The following is a 15397-nucleotide window of genomic DNA, read 5'->3' as shown; positions in this document are numbered from 1 at the left end:
TCATATGTTATGTTATTTATTCTTATGTTATGGTTATGTTATGTTATGCCAAGTACTAAGCTAAACTCCCCTCCACTTAACCCATTCCAACTAATGTTATTTTAGCTCATTCAACTTACATAAACTATCCTTAATTTTACGGTTGAATTTCAACCGCTGGGCGAACACTAGTACATATAAAAGCATATTAGTATGTGTGTATGTGTATATGCATACAAATATGTACATGTGTATTGACCCTGCAAAAATTGGGACTAGGTTAAATACTAGTACGGGACCACACTACCTTGTAACCAACACTAGTAACGAAAATGGTCCAAGTATATGGAGAAAATATGGTAACATTAACATTGCGATGTCATTGGACCTGACCACCTCTGGTCCAACGCTGCATAACATGGGACCACTGCTGGTCCACCCCTGCATTACAAGGGACCACCTAGACAACTACTCCTTTTGGATCATGGCACATTCGGCAGCCGAATCATGTTGCCGATGAGGCACGAATAGGTGGATCTCAACACATATATCGGTTTTTTACGTTTGAAGTGGTCCAGGTAAGCATAACAAGTTACTAGTATGCAACCTGGCCCTTTTGCACATACTTTAAAACTACGACCCAGTGGACCACCTGGTCCTCAAATTTTTGCAGGGGAGTGGCGCAAATACCAATAGATTTCCAATGAAATCCTGCATTTGCATACGCCAACCATACCAAGTAATGTGGAGGAAATGAGCACACAAATATGCATATTGATGTAAAAGTACCTACTTGTGTGCTTATATTACCGTGCTTACATTCGACCGACCAGATGCACATAGACTCACTCATTTAGCCACAGAGAGAACACCGCACGCAGCTGAAAGCCGTTGCCTAACTGATGCACGGCAGCACTGTGCTGTCAGAAATAATTGCTTTAAATATGCTTATATGGCGAAATGCACTTGTTGCACGCACAAACGCATATGCCAAGTTTGGCGGAACGTATGTACATATACATATACACAAGAGTAGTGTACACTTCATACTTTCGCTACAACGACACAGCGCGCGCTTCCTTTATGTTGACTTTGTGTCCCATCCTATCAAAGCGCCCTTAACTCACTCGTGCTTTATCCTGTTTGTACTCTAACACAGATTGTGGCAATTGGAAATTTCTGTCACGCAGCTCCTCCTCTCATCCAATGTTCAACTTTAAATACTCAAGTGTACGAGCCTAAAGTGTTTGATGGACGCGTAAATCGCATTGGGACGACCCAATGATTCGCTTGCCTTTTCACGTACGCTTTTTTTCTAATTATTCAGCAACAGCCTTGTGGAAGGGTGTTTGCTTTGAGCTTACATACATTTTAATAAACACGCCCATGAGAGGTCCAATTCCACATCTTTCAGGACGGATTGCTACTGGATTATTAAATATAAGTTCTCACATTGCCGTAGAATGGACCATTTAGAACACGTTAAAACCCTTGTTAAATTCGTACTTACTAATAACTGGCTAATTCACAACTGAAGTCTCTGTGCTTAGTTGCAGCGCTTTATATTTATATCTGCGCCACTCTGTGTTTCTAGTGAGCATGTTTCTTGCAATTTCGAACATTCCTGTCGATGTCACTCTGAATAAAGGATTCTACTGTTATCAATCGAAAGCTCTGCCATTTTGTTGATCTCCGCTTTGAGCTCTCATTTGCGGATTCACAATATTCCTCACACAATACCATCCTCATTCCGATCAGATACCCTTCCTGTTCTAATTGCTGCATGCCTTGCTAACTGGACCAGCCTTGCTGCAGGCCTTGCTACCTAGCAGCCTTCCAACTGGTTGGATTCGATACCACACACCAGGCGAGGCCTTTCTTCTGTTGCGGCTTGTAATAAAATACCAGAACTCATTCCAGGAAAGCCTCGCGTTTCGTTGCCTTATTGAACGATCCTTTCGACTTTTCCCTTAGAGTGCGTCGTATCATATGGTGTCCTGCTTCTGTAGCTCACCCAACCATGTTTCTTCTCACGTGAACCCCTTCCGCCTGAGTATTCCGCTTCTTCTTTCCATGATTTCCAGGCTTCGATCATCTGCCTGCAGAACTCTTTGCACATCTAGCTATCCAGTACTTGAGCGACTGACCTAAATAAGCCCAATATTAACCTCTGAAGGGTTTTTTTGTTCCCAGGTGCTCTCCATGTGGACCTCTGTGGAACTCGCTGAGACAATTCAATGCTCGTAGCTTTGCAACATCTACTAGATTACGGATGCATTGGCCATCTTCACTTTCCCATATCGACACAAGCACCAAGATATCAGCACTTCCATTGTGCCGAATATTCCTTTTGCGATTCTAACTTCTATTGGCATTTCCTCTCTGATTGACCGTTTCTTCGGCTCCAATCCTTCCATCACAACTGCGAAGTCCGTATCCGCCTGCTGATACATCCGTAATCGGTTCACATTTCCCTCTTCTATTAATGTTATTTTTACTGATTGTACATGTATGTCTTCATCCGCCTCAGCTTCTAATGAACAATTTTTTCCTGAAATTTTAGGAATTTGTCCAGCGTTGCCACCGCCACTGGTATTCCCGGCTACCGGCACATCCATCCATCGGAATTATATTCCTTCCAAGCCGCTATCGAAGATTTACGTAGCTGGCCTTTCACAATTAGGCATGCGGACTTCAGAATCTATGTAAATTATGGATGCTCCATAATTTGTAAAAGTGGAATGTTCTTTACTATGTTGGTATTGTATTACTATGCAACGTGTCTTCCAAAGTTGGAGACGGATCAACATTTTGTTTCTTCTAAATTCAAGTACGGAAAACTACGAAACGTCGAAAGAATTTAGACCATAAACCTTACTGCGTAAAGCACTGGAAGGACTAATGAACATACATACATACATATACTAGTTTAAGTAAGATTTTTCCATGATCCAAAGTGGACTGCGGTTCCACGATGCACTGCAGTGTAGGAATAAAAGTGTCTTCTGAGGAGCTTGGTATCGCTCAGCCCCTGCGGCTGGCAAACCGCGCCAGCCTATACAAAGCTGAGAGTCTGAGTATGAAGGCTATTAAATAAATAATAGTTTTACCAGGAAAAATAAAGTAAATAATAATTTGCTGAGATATCTAGGTAGCAATCTTAGCTATAGCATCTACTGAAACCAAGTTTTAGCTAATTAATTATTCAGAATAAAGTCGCGCTCGGGAACGCAATGAATTTTCATTACTCTTGTCTGGATTTCTGGTAATAGGAACACTCAGACTCTTATTTTCATGAACCTATAGCGATAACATTTCATACAAATACAAACATAGGTTCATCTTTACTTTCTAAAATAAGCAAATTACAGACAAGTGATATAGAATTGTAGAAACAGTGGATCTGCTAAGTAGGCCAAGGGTAGAAGTGCTCAGGATTGCAGCTACCATCACCCGTGATTTCTTTTTGGGATATCTTCTTTCTCGAAAAGCACTTAAATACTACAAAATATGCCACATCTGCTGCTGAGGAAGCAGTATTTCGCTTCAAGTTGGAATTTCCAGGATTGACCTCCTTAAGAAATTAGGCCTTCAAGATGTACATATGAACATACATACCAATGGATTTATCTAGTGCGAAAATCTGCAACCTGAAAACAAAGCAGTCCACATTGAGTCCTCCCCATGTACCGCTCAAAAGGACAAATTATTTGAGTGCCGTGTATTTGGGCAAGGCCAAGTTAACCTCTTTATGGTTGACTTGAATTATATAGTTAAGGCTAGGATTTTTGTACCAAGCAGAGGTAGCTATGTATTGGCTGCAAGTGAAGCCTCTATCTGAGCTCTAAGCTCAATGCATTTCAGATTAATCTGGGAATTTCTGACTTACCTTTCTGTCGCATTAGATTATTTCACGCTTAAGCTTTATTGTGTACGGGTGTCAGTATAGATATCAGCAAAAAGTAGCATGTCTACAATGCTGGCTATAAGCCCTAATTCTTTCCGCCAAGGAGTACAATTCCATGCCCAGCTATTAATCCATTTTCGGCTGCTGCTTCATCCAAACCGGCACTTGCTGGAAGCAAAGAGAAATCCTAGGAACTTCAGAGAAGCCGATATTGTACCTACTTAGTCTGAAAATGTTGTCGAATAAATAGAATTCTGGGTTTAATCAACGTGCAACTCTCAATATTTGTTATTTAAGTAATTGTTTGTAGATTTAGCCAGATTTCTGCAATTGTTGTAATGTTGATGGTTATGGACACCGGTCCCTTTCAAATGAGAACTGGGTTAGTTTACTTTAGCTTGGCTGATTTGTATGATCTCAGGCAATTTGCTAACCCTTTGGTCTGCTGCTTAGTAGCGCTCTTCCTAAAGTGCCACTGCATATGTTGTAGTGTATCTTTATAATTTTTCTCTCGTCGCAGGCCATACATTAGAATGTAACTGTAATTTTTACACTTTAAAAGCGAAGCGTGATTGCAAGGTCATTTGCGAATAGCTAATTCCGCCCCTATATAATTGAAACAGAAGTATATTTTAGTCGATAAGTATACCCCCGTAATATATGAGCCCGTTTATTCCTTTTAATCCCTTTGTGTCCTGGCATTTAGTAAATAGTGACTCTTAAGCCAATGCAACGGAATTCTTTCCACTATCCGCCTTGCTTTAGCATTACCCCTTTTCAGCTTTGACCTGAGGCACAGCGGGTCACGAATTGTGTTCAAATGACAGTTGCGTCAGCCGTCCCGTTACCTTTAGTCTCAGTGCAGATTTCTCCGCAAAATCCCTCTGATTTATTTAGTGCTGTCCAAAAAGACGTGCGCAACTCTGGGGGTGTTCAAAAATTCATCAAGCCAAAACATCAAACACATTTATTTCAAAACTATAGGGCTATTCGCGATCCGGTGCAAATGGCCTAGCATCATTGCATTGCTAATTTGTATTGCAAATTATTTGCAATATACAAACAAAATGCACGCATTTGCATTTGTCATAAAAATGCTATGCATTGCATTCATAAACAAAACCAAAGCTGATGCACAAATATTGTTTTGCAAAAGCTTTACCATGACAATTTAATAAAGGTCGCTCACAATCCATGGCATATTTCTGCAATTGCATAAATTTGTCAGCTCTTATGCACCGAATCGCGAATGGCCCTTATAATTTATGGAAATATGCAATATGTGCAGCCATGGTTAAATGCCTAATTGCAACTTAATTGCGAAAATAAGGCATTTGCATCAGTTATAATTTAGAAGTAAAAGAGACTGATGCTTTGACTTGATGCATTTCTGAACGCACCCATTCTCCCGCGCTAATGATTAATTTCATCAGATTTGTGGGAAAAGAGGCACTTTCGTACCTACAACAATGAACTTTCTGTTCTTGGTATTTATTATGGGCAAGCAAATACTTCGGATTTTTATTCATACTGAATCTGACTTTGTATTTTGATGCTTCCCGTTTTGCTCAAAACTTAACTGGTGACCTAAATATAAAAAGTATAAATAAGTTAATACCAAAAAAAAAAATGTAAACACTAAGCAAAACGGACCATAACTATGGCACCTAATAGCAAAATTTTTCATGGAGTTTGTTTTCAAGTAGGCAATAAATATGTATTGTTAATGTAAACTAAATCTAACAATAGATGCAGGCTTTAGAAATATTCCGGCTCCACGCCACCTCCCGGGTAAATTTTTTGTGGAGTTAACTCCTTCCATGTAGATAATAGATACGTATATGTACATATGTTCTATATATGAACCATATCGGACTATATATACGGCGTTTTCAAAAAACTCGACTCTTGCGCCACCCAGCGGAATAAATAAGTCTTAAAATTGCATTGCTAACGGGTTTTGAGCTACGTGTGAAATTTTCAAAACTCCATTGTGGGGGTGTTTAAAAATTTATTGCAAGATTTAACCCAGATTAAAGCTTGTTAGATAGAGCATTTACCTACAGAACTGGATAATCTTACTTATACAATATTGCATGCAAGCTTACACATATGTTAGTGGATGGCCGAACTTCTTCTCCAATTTATCGAGTGACCCATGATGTTGTTCATTCATTAAAAAAAAAACGGTCTCTGGTTATCCCCAAGCTACAACAGTTTCAAAAATCATTTACTAAATAACGCAAGCAAATGCATTATTAACAGCCAATTAAACTAACAACGGGTGAGTAGCCAAGTATCACAAGATTCGTTTTTTTATAACACGAATTTCATCTTAAAATAAACTGGTTGGCCCCCTTAAAATTAATTATGACCTTCCAACGCCATGTCTTCCATATGTCTGCTCCATAATTAACTTTAATTAATCCGCTTTTCACCTTAACACCAACATAGCACTGAAATCGGCAACCTGAGAGTCATTTAAGATGCAAATAAATATTAGTATATGACTGCAGACTGAAAAGCTGAAGCTGACTAAAAAGGTCACACGAACTTTCGACCTTAACGTGAACATATGTTGCTGAAGTGTGATGCTGCTAATGTGTCTTTCTGAATTGTTTCTTTAACTCATAATGAAGCTGGTGCCTTTTTAATTTTGCTAAAAGCTTTTCTAACACCGATTTTCTTTTTTTTTTAATTTCAGTGTAAACACAAGCATTGATTCACGCCATTTCTCTAGCATTTATGTACGTACATATGTATGTACACATGTATGCTGGCCAATGTCGGTATATACGTACATATTTTGTTAAAGACAAAGGCTACAACAAAAGTTTACTCCATACGCCTTTTTGATTTATATTTTTGTTATTATTTTATATACACAAAATATATGCACGCATATGTGTTTAATGTTCAAGCAGATATATATGTACATATTTACATATAATTATAAACACTTGTTTGTGTACATAATGCACACAACATACAATTTTAATTAGGTACAACATGTTTGTACAAAGGTATATGTATGTGTATGTACATAAATCCAAAGAGCACAGACAGTACAAACATAAACTCATATTTGTACTTAACACATTTACGCATGAACGCACACTTGAATACTCATGGCACACCTCTTGCGATAACTTTGGTTATTTAACCATTTTCACAAGCACGTTCGCGTATGTACATTAGAGTGATCCAGAAATGCATGTGGAAAAATAAGGTCGGAATTTTAATGGTGCCACCCCCTTTTTTTTATTTTGAGACAAAAATAAATTTAGTGCTCAAAGCGCTCGAAGTTTTTAATGTATTTTATATGAAAAAAAAAAAAAACTTTTTCGATCGGAAAACTCTTGCTTCTTTTCAGGAGATTTCCAATAAAAATACCCAACTGTTTCTGTAACAATTTTTTCACGGTTACTATATTTTATAGGACCACCAAAATGCAATGGAGAGACCAAACAAAAATCTTAGGTATTAAAAAATGGTTAAATAAACAATTGGATATTAGTATTGGAAGTCTCGTGAAGAGAATCAAAGATTTCCGATCGAAAAATATTGATTTGCAAGAGCTCTTCACCATTTCTAGGAAAAGTGGTTTTCGCCCATATAATTAACTTGGAAAACTTTTGAGCGCTTTGAGCACTACCTAAATATTTTTTTATTTAAAAAAAAAAATTGGTATATTTTTTTCGATATAGAGCAATCCTTAGAGGTGACGGCAATAAAATTCCGACTTTTTTTTTTTGGACCACTCTAATGTACATACACCGATACACTGATACACATAATCTGTGTTTTGTTTCTGACAGCAACTTTTTTAGGCGTAGTTATATTGTAAGTATAAACTTGACTGGCTGAACAACACGGCGTATGAGTAACCCACATATTGTCTGTTGCATATTGTATTTTCTACTCCATATATATGTACATATGTATATGTACAAAGTCATTTCACTTACCCAATAACAAAACCACAACAGCTGAGTCGCGAACACCCCAATCCCAGCAAGTGCGCAGCGCAATGTATAGAATATTATGAAATTTTCCCATAAGGCAGACCTTTAAAAAGAAATAAGTTTGTTAATATATGTCGCATGCTTGCTGAGATGTATTTTTGTAATAATCACAAAAAAAAAAAACAAAAAAAAGAAATGGCTGCCAGATCTTCTTTGTTGCGTAAAAAAAAACCTTAACGAAATCTGCAAATTGGGTTTTATTTGAAGATAATATATGGAACTTCATCTTTGTATATTCTGCACCTTTACGATTTCCAATTTGACCGAAGTAAAAATGCAAGTTGAGATTTAATGACATATTTATTTACGCTACGGATTATATTTTGGTAATAAATTTATGCCTTGTCCAATGAATCACGAATAGCCCACGGAGTAAGTTTCGTCTCTAGTCCTACCAGTCCAAGTATCATATATAGTATAAGCAGATTCAATGCTGAATTTAGACACATTTTTCTAGGAACATATTTATCGAAGACAATCTCTTACGTACATGTATCATATATGAGAAATTTTTAACTACATTTTTTTCCACATGGGCATACTTATAAGTTATGCTTTTGGCATATGAATAATAACTAGTATCGCGCAGTTGTCTATATTCGACATGCTTGTCATCTTTATAGTTATAAGCAATAATGCTTTATGTTGATGATGATGATGATTTTGGAAGTCTATTAGCATTTCAAAAGATATGTAAAGTTCTCCGGCCAGCCTACATGACTGATGTTGTTAGATTGATATACATATATACATCCTGTTTAATATTGTAACAATTCTAAGCTAATATATGAACAGCATTCTTGGCGAAACTAAAGAGCAACATATATACACTTGTAGTTCGCTGATTGAGTTAAGTGGCATTTTGGCAGTTTTGGTTTTTTCTCTTCTGCTTATTTAATGTTTATATTTTTTTTATAAAAGTCAAGCACATTACATAACCAGCAACACATAAATCCACATTTCAAACTTCTTACAAAAATTATAAAAATTCAACACACTTTAACAAATATACCCAAAAATTTTTAAATTTTTGTTTAAAAATTTTTTAGAAAAACTTAAGGTATACAGCTTTATGGCCCATTAAATTTTAGTAGGTTAGAGCTCACATTTTAAAAGTTTAGAAATTCGCGTTGATTTTTAATAACTTTTTTCTTGCTGACGGTGCTAGGGATTTCCCTCCATATAAAAGTAATTGTCAAGCAAACTTTATATGGGAGAAAATGCTCAACACCGTCTGCCAAAAAAGTTATATAAAATCAATGCGATTTTCTAGCTTCTCGAAATTTGCACTTTAAACTACTAAAATTTAATGGGCTTTAAAACTACATGCCTAGAATTTAAAAAAAGGTTACAATTTTTGGGTGTAATAGTTAAAAATTCTTTAATTTTTATAACTTTTGTACGAAGTTTTTTTTTATAATATGTATTTATTTATTAAATCTTTCTTTTGAAACTAACAATAAGCTTTCAAATCTTACAAACTACAATTAAATTTAAAATTTCTGCTTAGAAATTATTTATTTTTTCATACACATATATTTACAGTTGTATGAAGTTTGACACAGCATAATATAACAGTGATTGGAAGTGCGTTGTGGTATATGGAGGTGAAATGCGCTGAGCAACATAACATAATATAACAAAACTTAACATAACATAACTAAACATAGCATAACATAAAATAAAATGACAAACCATAACATAATATACCATAACATAATGTAGCATAACATAAAATAACATATCATAGCATTGCATAACATAAAATACCATAACATAGCATAACATAACATATCTGCCTTTTCAGTTTTATCTTTTTCTTTGTCTCTATCTTTAACTTTATCACTTTCTCTATCTACATATATCGTTTTTTATCTTTATATTTATCTTTTGACTTTTTCTCTACCTTTTCCATTAACTTTATTTTGTATGAATCTTGATCTACGTATATCTCATTCCTAGCTCAAGTTTACTTAATTCAGTGGCAATATTAAAGCATACATTTAGGAGGCATTTCCACCCCAACCATGTACATGCATTGGTATTAGTGTCGCCTTTGAATTGATTTTTTCGCTTTATGTTAAACTAATTTAAAATTTGAAAAGCACATCACCATCAAAATACCTTTGTAATGATTTTTAATTCTCTATACCTATGAAGAATAGTTTAACCGTAAAAGTGGTGTAAAGAAAACATGATTGCCTATTTATATATAAGATAGATATTATATTTCCATACTCACATCACCATTCCCGTCCTTTTTTTCGCGGTGATAACGCACAGCAGCCAATACAGCAAATTTTGCCACCTCCTCTGTGTGCATGTTTTGACCTTGGAAAAATTAAAAAGTTTTGCCACTCAAAAGTTAAAAAGCAGTCCAGTGTAAATTTCGCCTGCAAATACATTACATATCCTGCTTACCATCACTGCAACCGCCAATAAAAGCATTCAAGTGATCCAATACATCTCGCCGCGATGAGCGATCCTGCAAGCCATTGCGTGTGATTTTGTCGAAAGTATTTTCGAAGAAACAATCGAAAATATACTCCATTTTATCCACCAACTAATTTCAAACCAAATATTTCTTAACAAAAACACTTTGAGCAAGTGTAGTAGAACCTCGCTGGCTGATGGTCGTTTATTGTGTAAATAATTCTTCAGTTTCTATAACATTAGGCGCAGCGCTATTTCCCCAACACACATGCATAAGTACGGGTATTGTTCGATAATGCTGCTGCGCACGAAATTACAAGGAAGCCATACAGTCAGTGGCAGTGAATAGGCTTTTGTCGGTCGCAACGATATACGTATGTATGTATGTAATTCAATTAGCGGACATTGAACCACCGCAACCTACGTAATATCTCGACGCTAATTTGCTGTGGTAAACACCAAGAGCGCTTAAAATTTCAACCAAAGCGTCTATTGTAGCTTTATGCGATTTTCTAATCGAACCCAACGCCCACGTATCAAAATCGTTACATTTTATCTCAATCGCTTTTCACCGAATCTTACTTATAAATGTATCGTCATCTTATTGTACGGGTAGTTACATACATACATACATAAATTATATAGTACAATCTAGGCAGCAGCTAATGGCAGGAGCGTGTGTGCCCATTCAATCGAAGTCGTATAAATATATAAGGCAGTAGAACAATAACAAGAGCATGTACATACAAGAATTGCTAGCTGGAGGATTCCACAAAAATGATTACTCCTTAGTACGTGCAAATTGCGCTCTTTTGTCACTTTGTTGCTTTCGTAATTTCTTCTTTTCCTTCCTTCCTTTCGAATTGCCTTTAATAGCAACCACGTTTCGTATATATGGTTATACTCGCAACGATGTGCGCGCAGTGTACCTTTGCCTTGTACACAGCACACGATAACTCAAGTTCAACTGACGGGCTTGCGGAAGATGAATGTACGCTTTCAGGCGCTGCAGCAAAAGCTACTTTAACTGCAAAAGCTTGGACATAAGAGTGTGACAAGGCTCTCTAACAAATGTGATAAGAGTCGCTGGCGAAACGTTATTAGTTTTAATACTGCGATGTGCGAGGAATAGAATGTATATTTGCTATAGGCAATATTGCCAGATTCACGTTTTTAACTGTAAATTACAGTTTTAGATTAGCTCCAAATACGAGTTACAGTTTTTCGAAATTTCCGACTTGAACGAATAACTTAAAATTTCTCTTAAGGCTTTCTTCTAAATCACCTTTAAAGATAAAAGTGGACCATGAAGTAGACGGTTTGCCTCATATGAAACAAAAGTTTTTAGCTGTCCTTTGCATTCCACAGAGAGTATTTTGCCAAATCAACTAGAATAGATCAATAAATAAACTATAAATTCCAGTGCTTGATATTCAACGGCTAAATAACATTAGTTGGAATGGGTTAAGTGGAAATTTTGATAGAAGAATATTTCTTTTCCATTTCTTGTGGGTCATTTTATAAGAATTTTTCGTTTTTCTTGAGGGCTCTTCAAAGTGTAATTGCGAATGAAAACATTGTCCAAAAAATATGCAATGCATACTCACTTACTGTTGCTTTTACCACTAATATGTACTTAACCTTCATCTGGTATTCGCGTCGAAAACGACCCAAAAGTTATACAACTGTTATATTTTGATGAAAACGTGCTGCTTTGAATTCATTAAATTTCTCGGCTTTGAAAAGCGAAATAATTTGCTTAATTTAAACTAATTTTCGTTCTTTAAATTTTTTATTTTTTTAGTTTATCAAAAAAGTTACTTTGGCGATCCTCTTGCGTCGCTTGAGACGCATGTGGGACTGCTTTTTATTCAGAGTTTTAAAACAAATTTTTTATATGCAGTTTTATAGCCAAGTGTAAGAGAGTGCAAGTTGCATTTTTTTTTTTTTTTTGTACATAACATGCATACTACTATATGTTGCTTCTGCTCAATAGGTGCATGCAGAAAAGTCCACAATCGACACATGTGCGTTATGTATGTATATAGAAAACAAACTCATTTAAGACTGAGAGAAAGATTTTTGTTAGTTTTCAGAGTGCATGAGAATAGAAAATTCAAGTTTTTTTAGAGCATATGAAGGTTAACAAGCATTCGACCATAATGAGTTACATAATAAAAATACAAGTTCAGTTAAAACTTTCTGCATTCGAAATTTTAAAAAAATTAAGCAGTCGTGAAAAATCACCATGTCTATCGAAAGCCAGGAATCAGAAATCGACGAAAATGAACATAAAAGTGTAAAAATTTCATGGAATTATATAATTTATTTATATTAAAATTCTTTTGTAAAATTTTGTATTACTTTTGAAAGTTGAGCGCGTCTTGTGTTTATAGAACTTTTTATTAAACAAGTAATTTTCAAGCAAAAAGCACAACCGTCTTCAATTCTCATATACAAGTTAAATTTTTTCATTTAATGATCGGATCTAAACCAAATTACGTGACGACCCTTAAGGTACCATCTTTCTTTCAATTTATGAAACTTTAAAAAGTTTATTTATTGTACATACACATACTTTACATAAAACTTGCATAAATGTATTTTAAAGAGCGTATTATCTGAAGCGAATTTTCAGTATTTTCTGATGATATATATTTAGAATTATAAGTTATATCAAAAATATATTCTCAAATATTAACGATTGAGGTATTAAAAATCTCAGGTTATAGCCATATTAAAAATTTTACTATCGAAGAGTGTTTAGAACACTTTACATACACGAATCTCCTTTTTTTTTGAAAGCACAGATTTGTTGAAACTTCTACTATAACAAAGGCAATCAACCGGTTTTGAATCGAACCGTCGCTTTTTTTTTTTTGAAGTGCTAAAAGCGAACCGAAAACCACTCCAAAAAATGGTTCGGTTCGGTTCAAAATGAATACCTACTACAGCATTTTTCAAGTTTTGTAATACACATCTTTGTCTAAAAATTGTATCCCGTATGATCAAACAGCAAAAAATAAAATTCAAAAACCAAAGCGAATTTTAAGATATTATAAATCATAATACTCGGATTTTTTAGTTCTAATTAAAAAAAAAAATATGCCTTGATGCAATTTTGTTGAAATTTGTAGATTTTTTCTAATTTTTTACTAAGATTTAAATTTGGATATGGCTGTTTTTGTAAACGAGCTATACTTTTATAAAAAAATAATGAACATTAAAGCAACAAGAAAAAAAATTGTCAAATGTTGCACTCCTATTACTTCGGCCACAGGTATACTTGTACATATGAAGTTAAGGCCTAGTGTAAGCTCCAACCTACCGATTATGGGGGTTTAATATTAGGCCAAGATTTTGAGTGTTAATTAAAAATTCTGAGTATGCTGCCTTTGTCTACTCGTTTAGGCTCACGACTTTTCCAGCCCTTAAACAAGTTTATTATAATTTTTCTAAATTCGCCCTGATCGCGTTGATTTTAAAAAAGTTGTTTGTTTTTTGTAAGTACATATATATGTAAGCTAGGAAAAGAAAAAGTAACGTTAAGGTCAAAAATGCAAAACGGTCATCCAATCGAAAATATATGTATTATACCCAGATAGAAATTTAATAAAATAGTCAATTTAAATATCTCTTAGAAAAAAAATTCACGCGAAAGTAAACAAGGGAATTGCATACTCTTCCCACATACATTTTATGGAAAAACATCAGTGAAAAATTGCCCTAAATCAACTTAAAACTTAAAAATGTTTCCTATAAATGTTTATTAAAAATTCCAAACTTGATGAAACTTTGAATAATTCATAATTTTTGCACAAAGTTTGAAATCTGGATTTTTATATTTAAAAAATAAACATTAAAAACAAAAACAAAACAAAAATTTATTTTGGACCATTATACGTGTTCGAATTTGATCTCAGTTTCATATTTTTGCAATTTGTATCCTTTATCATAAAAAATTTAACAATTTGAACTGAACAGGGTTGTTGCGAATATTCGCATTCTCATTCGCAGAAGCTCCGCGGTTGTTGTGCAAGTCAACCGATAAAATGTATATATGGCGAACAAAATTACAAACTGTAGCCAATATTTTTGCCTGTGGTCGTGGGAGTATTTATGTAACAAAACTGGTCAAATGTCATATTTATCAACTTTGATAAAAATGCCTTTAAACATATCATTTCTTAAGCTGAAGTCATACAAGTTTCAACATCTACTTGACCTTTGACTTACGTCAAAGAGAACAAAGCCTTTTTAACATTTTTTTTTGTGCTTTGTATACCTGCATTGGTTTCTATCTTTATTATGATTTTTTGGACCAATCTTATAAAAAACGACTAGCCACAAAAGAAGAAAGTGTGCACTGTAATTCTTAACCAAATTTTCGTGATTTGCTTTTGATGTTACATATATTCGTTTCAATAATTTCAAATGAGGCTCTTTGGGGAGTTTATTTTTAGCAAAAATTTTAAAAACAGGAATTTTGTTTACTTGTCGGGCAATATTTTTTTCATAGGGATATACACTGGATCCTTGGCTAAAAACTTCCATGGTAAAACTGTCCATTTTTTGCTATTTCAAAGAGTAAGCTCCTGCAATAGGGATTTCCATCAGAAATGATCAACGTCTGGGTGTAAACAGAATCGATGCTCAAATAATTAAAAAAAAACTATTAATAGGTGTGACCTTTAATCAGATAAGAATTACGTTACTATCTGAGATCTAGTGCTTATAAAAAACAGGGTGCTTTTAAAAAAAAAAAGCAATATTCTGATCCGATTCGGCTGGTAGCCACGACTTTGTAATAAGAATTTTTTTAAAATTTTCATTCCTGTAAAAATAATAATTTATTTTCCATATACACCGATTTAGCTCGCTATAAGCACAAATTTTTCTAACCAGTCCCAGAAGAAAGTATTAAAAATAATTTACAAAAGCTAAAATCGAAAAACGCTTATGAGGTTAGAGATTCCCCAAATTCTGTCATATCTGGTTTACAAATAAGCGATTACACTTTTATAACCGTATAAAAGGCCATGGCCAAATAGGA

At 34.7% G+C, this 15397-nt stretch overlaps 1 protein-coding gene across 2 annotated transcripts in view; it reads right to left on the bottom strand.

The window, feature by feature from the left end:
- The window catches only part of LOC118737584, an 81785-nt gene extending 70559 nt beyond the window's left edge, over positions 1 to 11226 (bottom strand). For both annotated transcript variants that reach the window (XM_036468181.1, XM_036468179.1), the window contains exons 1-3: positions 10333 to 11226; positions 10154 to 10242; positions 7855 to 7954 (exon numbers count right to left, since the gene is read on the bottom strand). In XM_036468181.1, the coding sequence (XP_036324074.1) occupies positions 7855 to 7954; positions 10154 to 10242; positions 10333 to 10462 (319 nt within the window). In that variant the 5' untranslated portion in view covers positions 10463 to 11226. The remainder of the gene's footprint in view (positions 1 to 7854; positions 7955 to 10153; positions 10243 to 10332) is intronic.
- Between the last annotated feature and the right edge of the window lie 4171 nt (positions 11227 to 15397).

This window comes from Rhagoletis pomonella, unplaced genomic scaffold, assembly GCF_013731165.1.
Source record: "Rhagoletis pomonella isolate Grant_MI unplaced genomic scaffold, Rhpom_1.0 Rhpom_scaffold_00004, whole genome shotgun sequence".
Classification (NCBI taxonomy): Eukaryota; Metazoa; Arthropoda; class Insecta; order Diptera; family Tephritidae; genus Rhagoletis; species Rhagoletis pomonella.
Note: the sequence above shows the minus strand (reverse complement) of the source record. Positions and strands in the feature narration are given on the sequence as shown.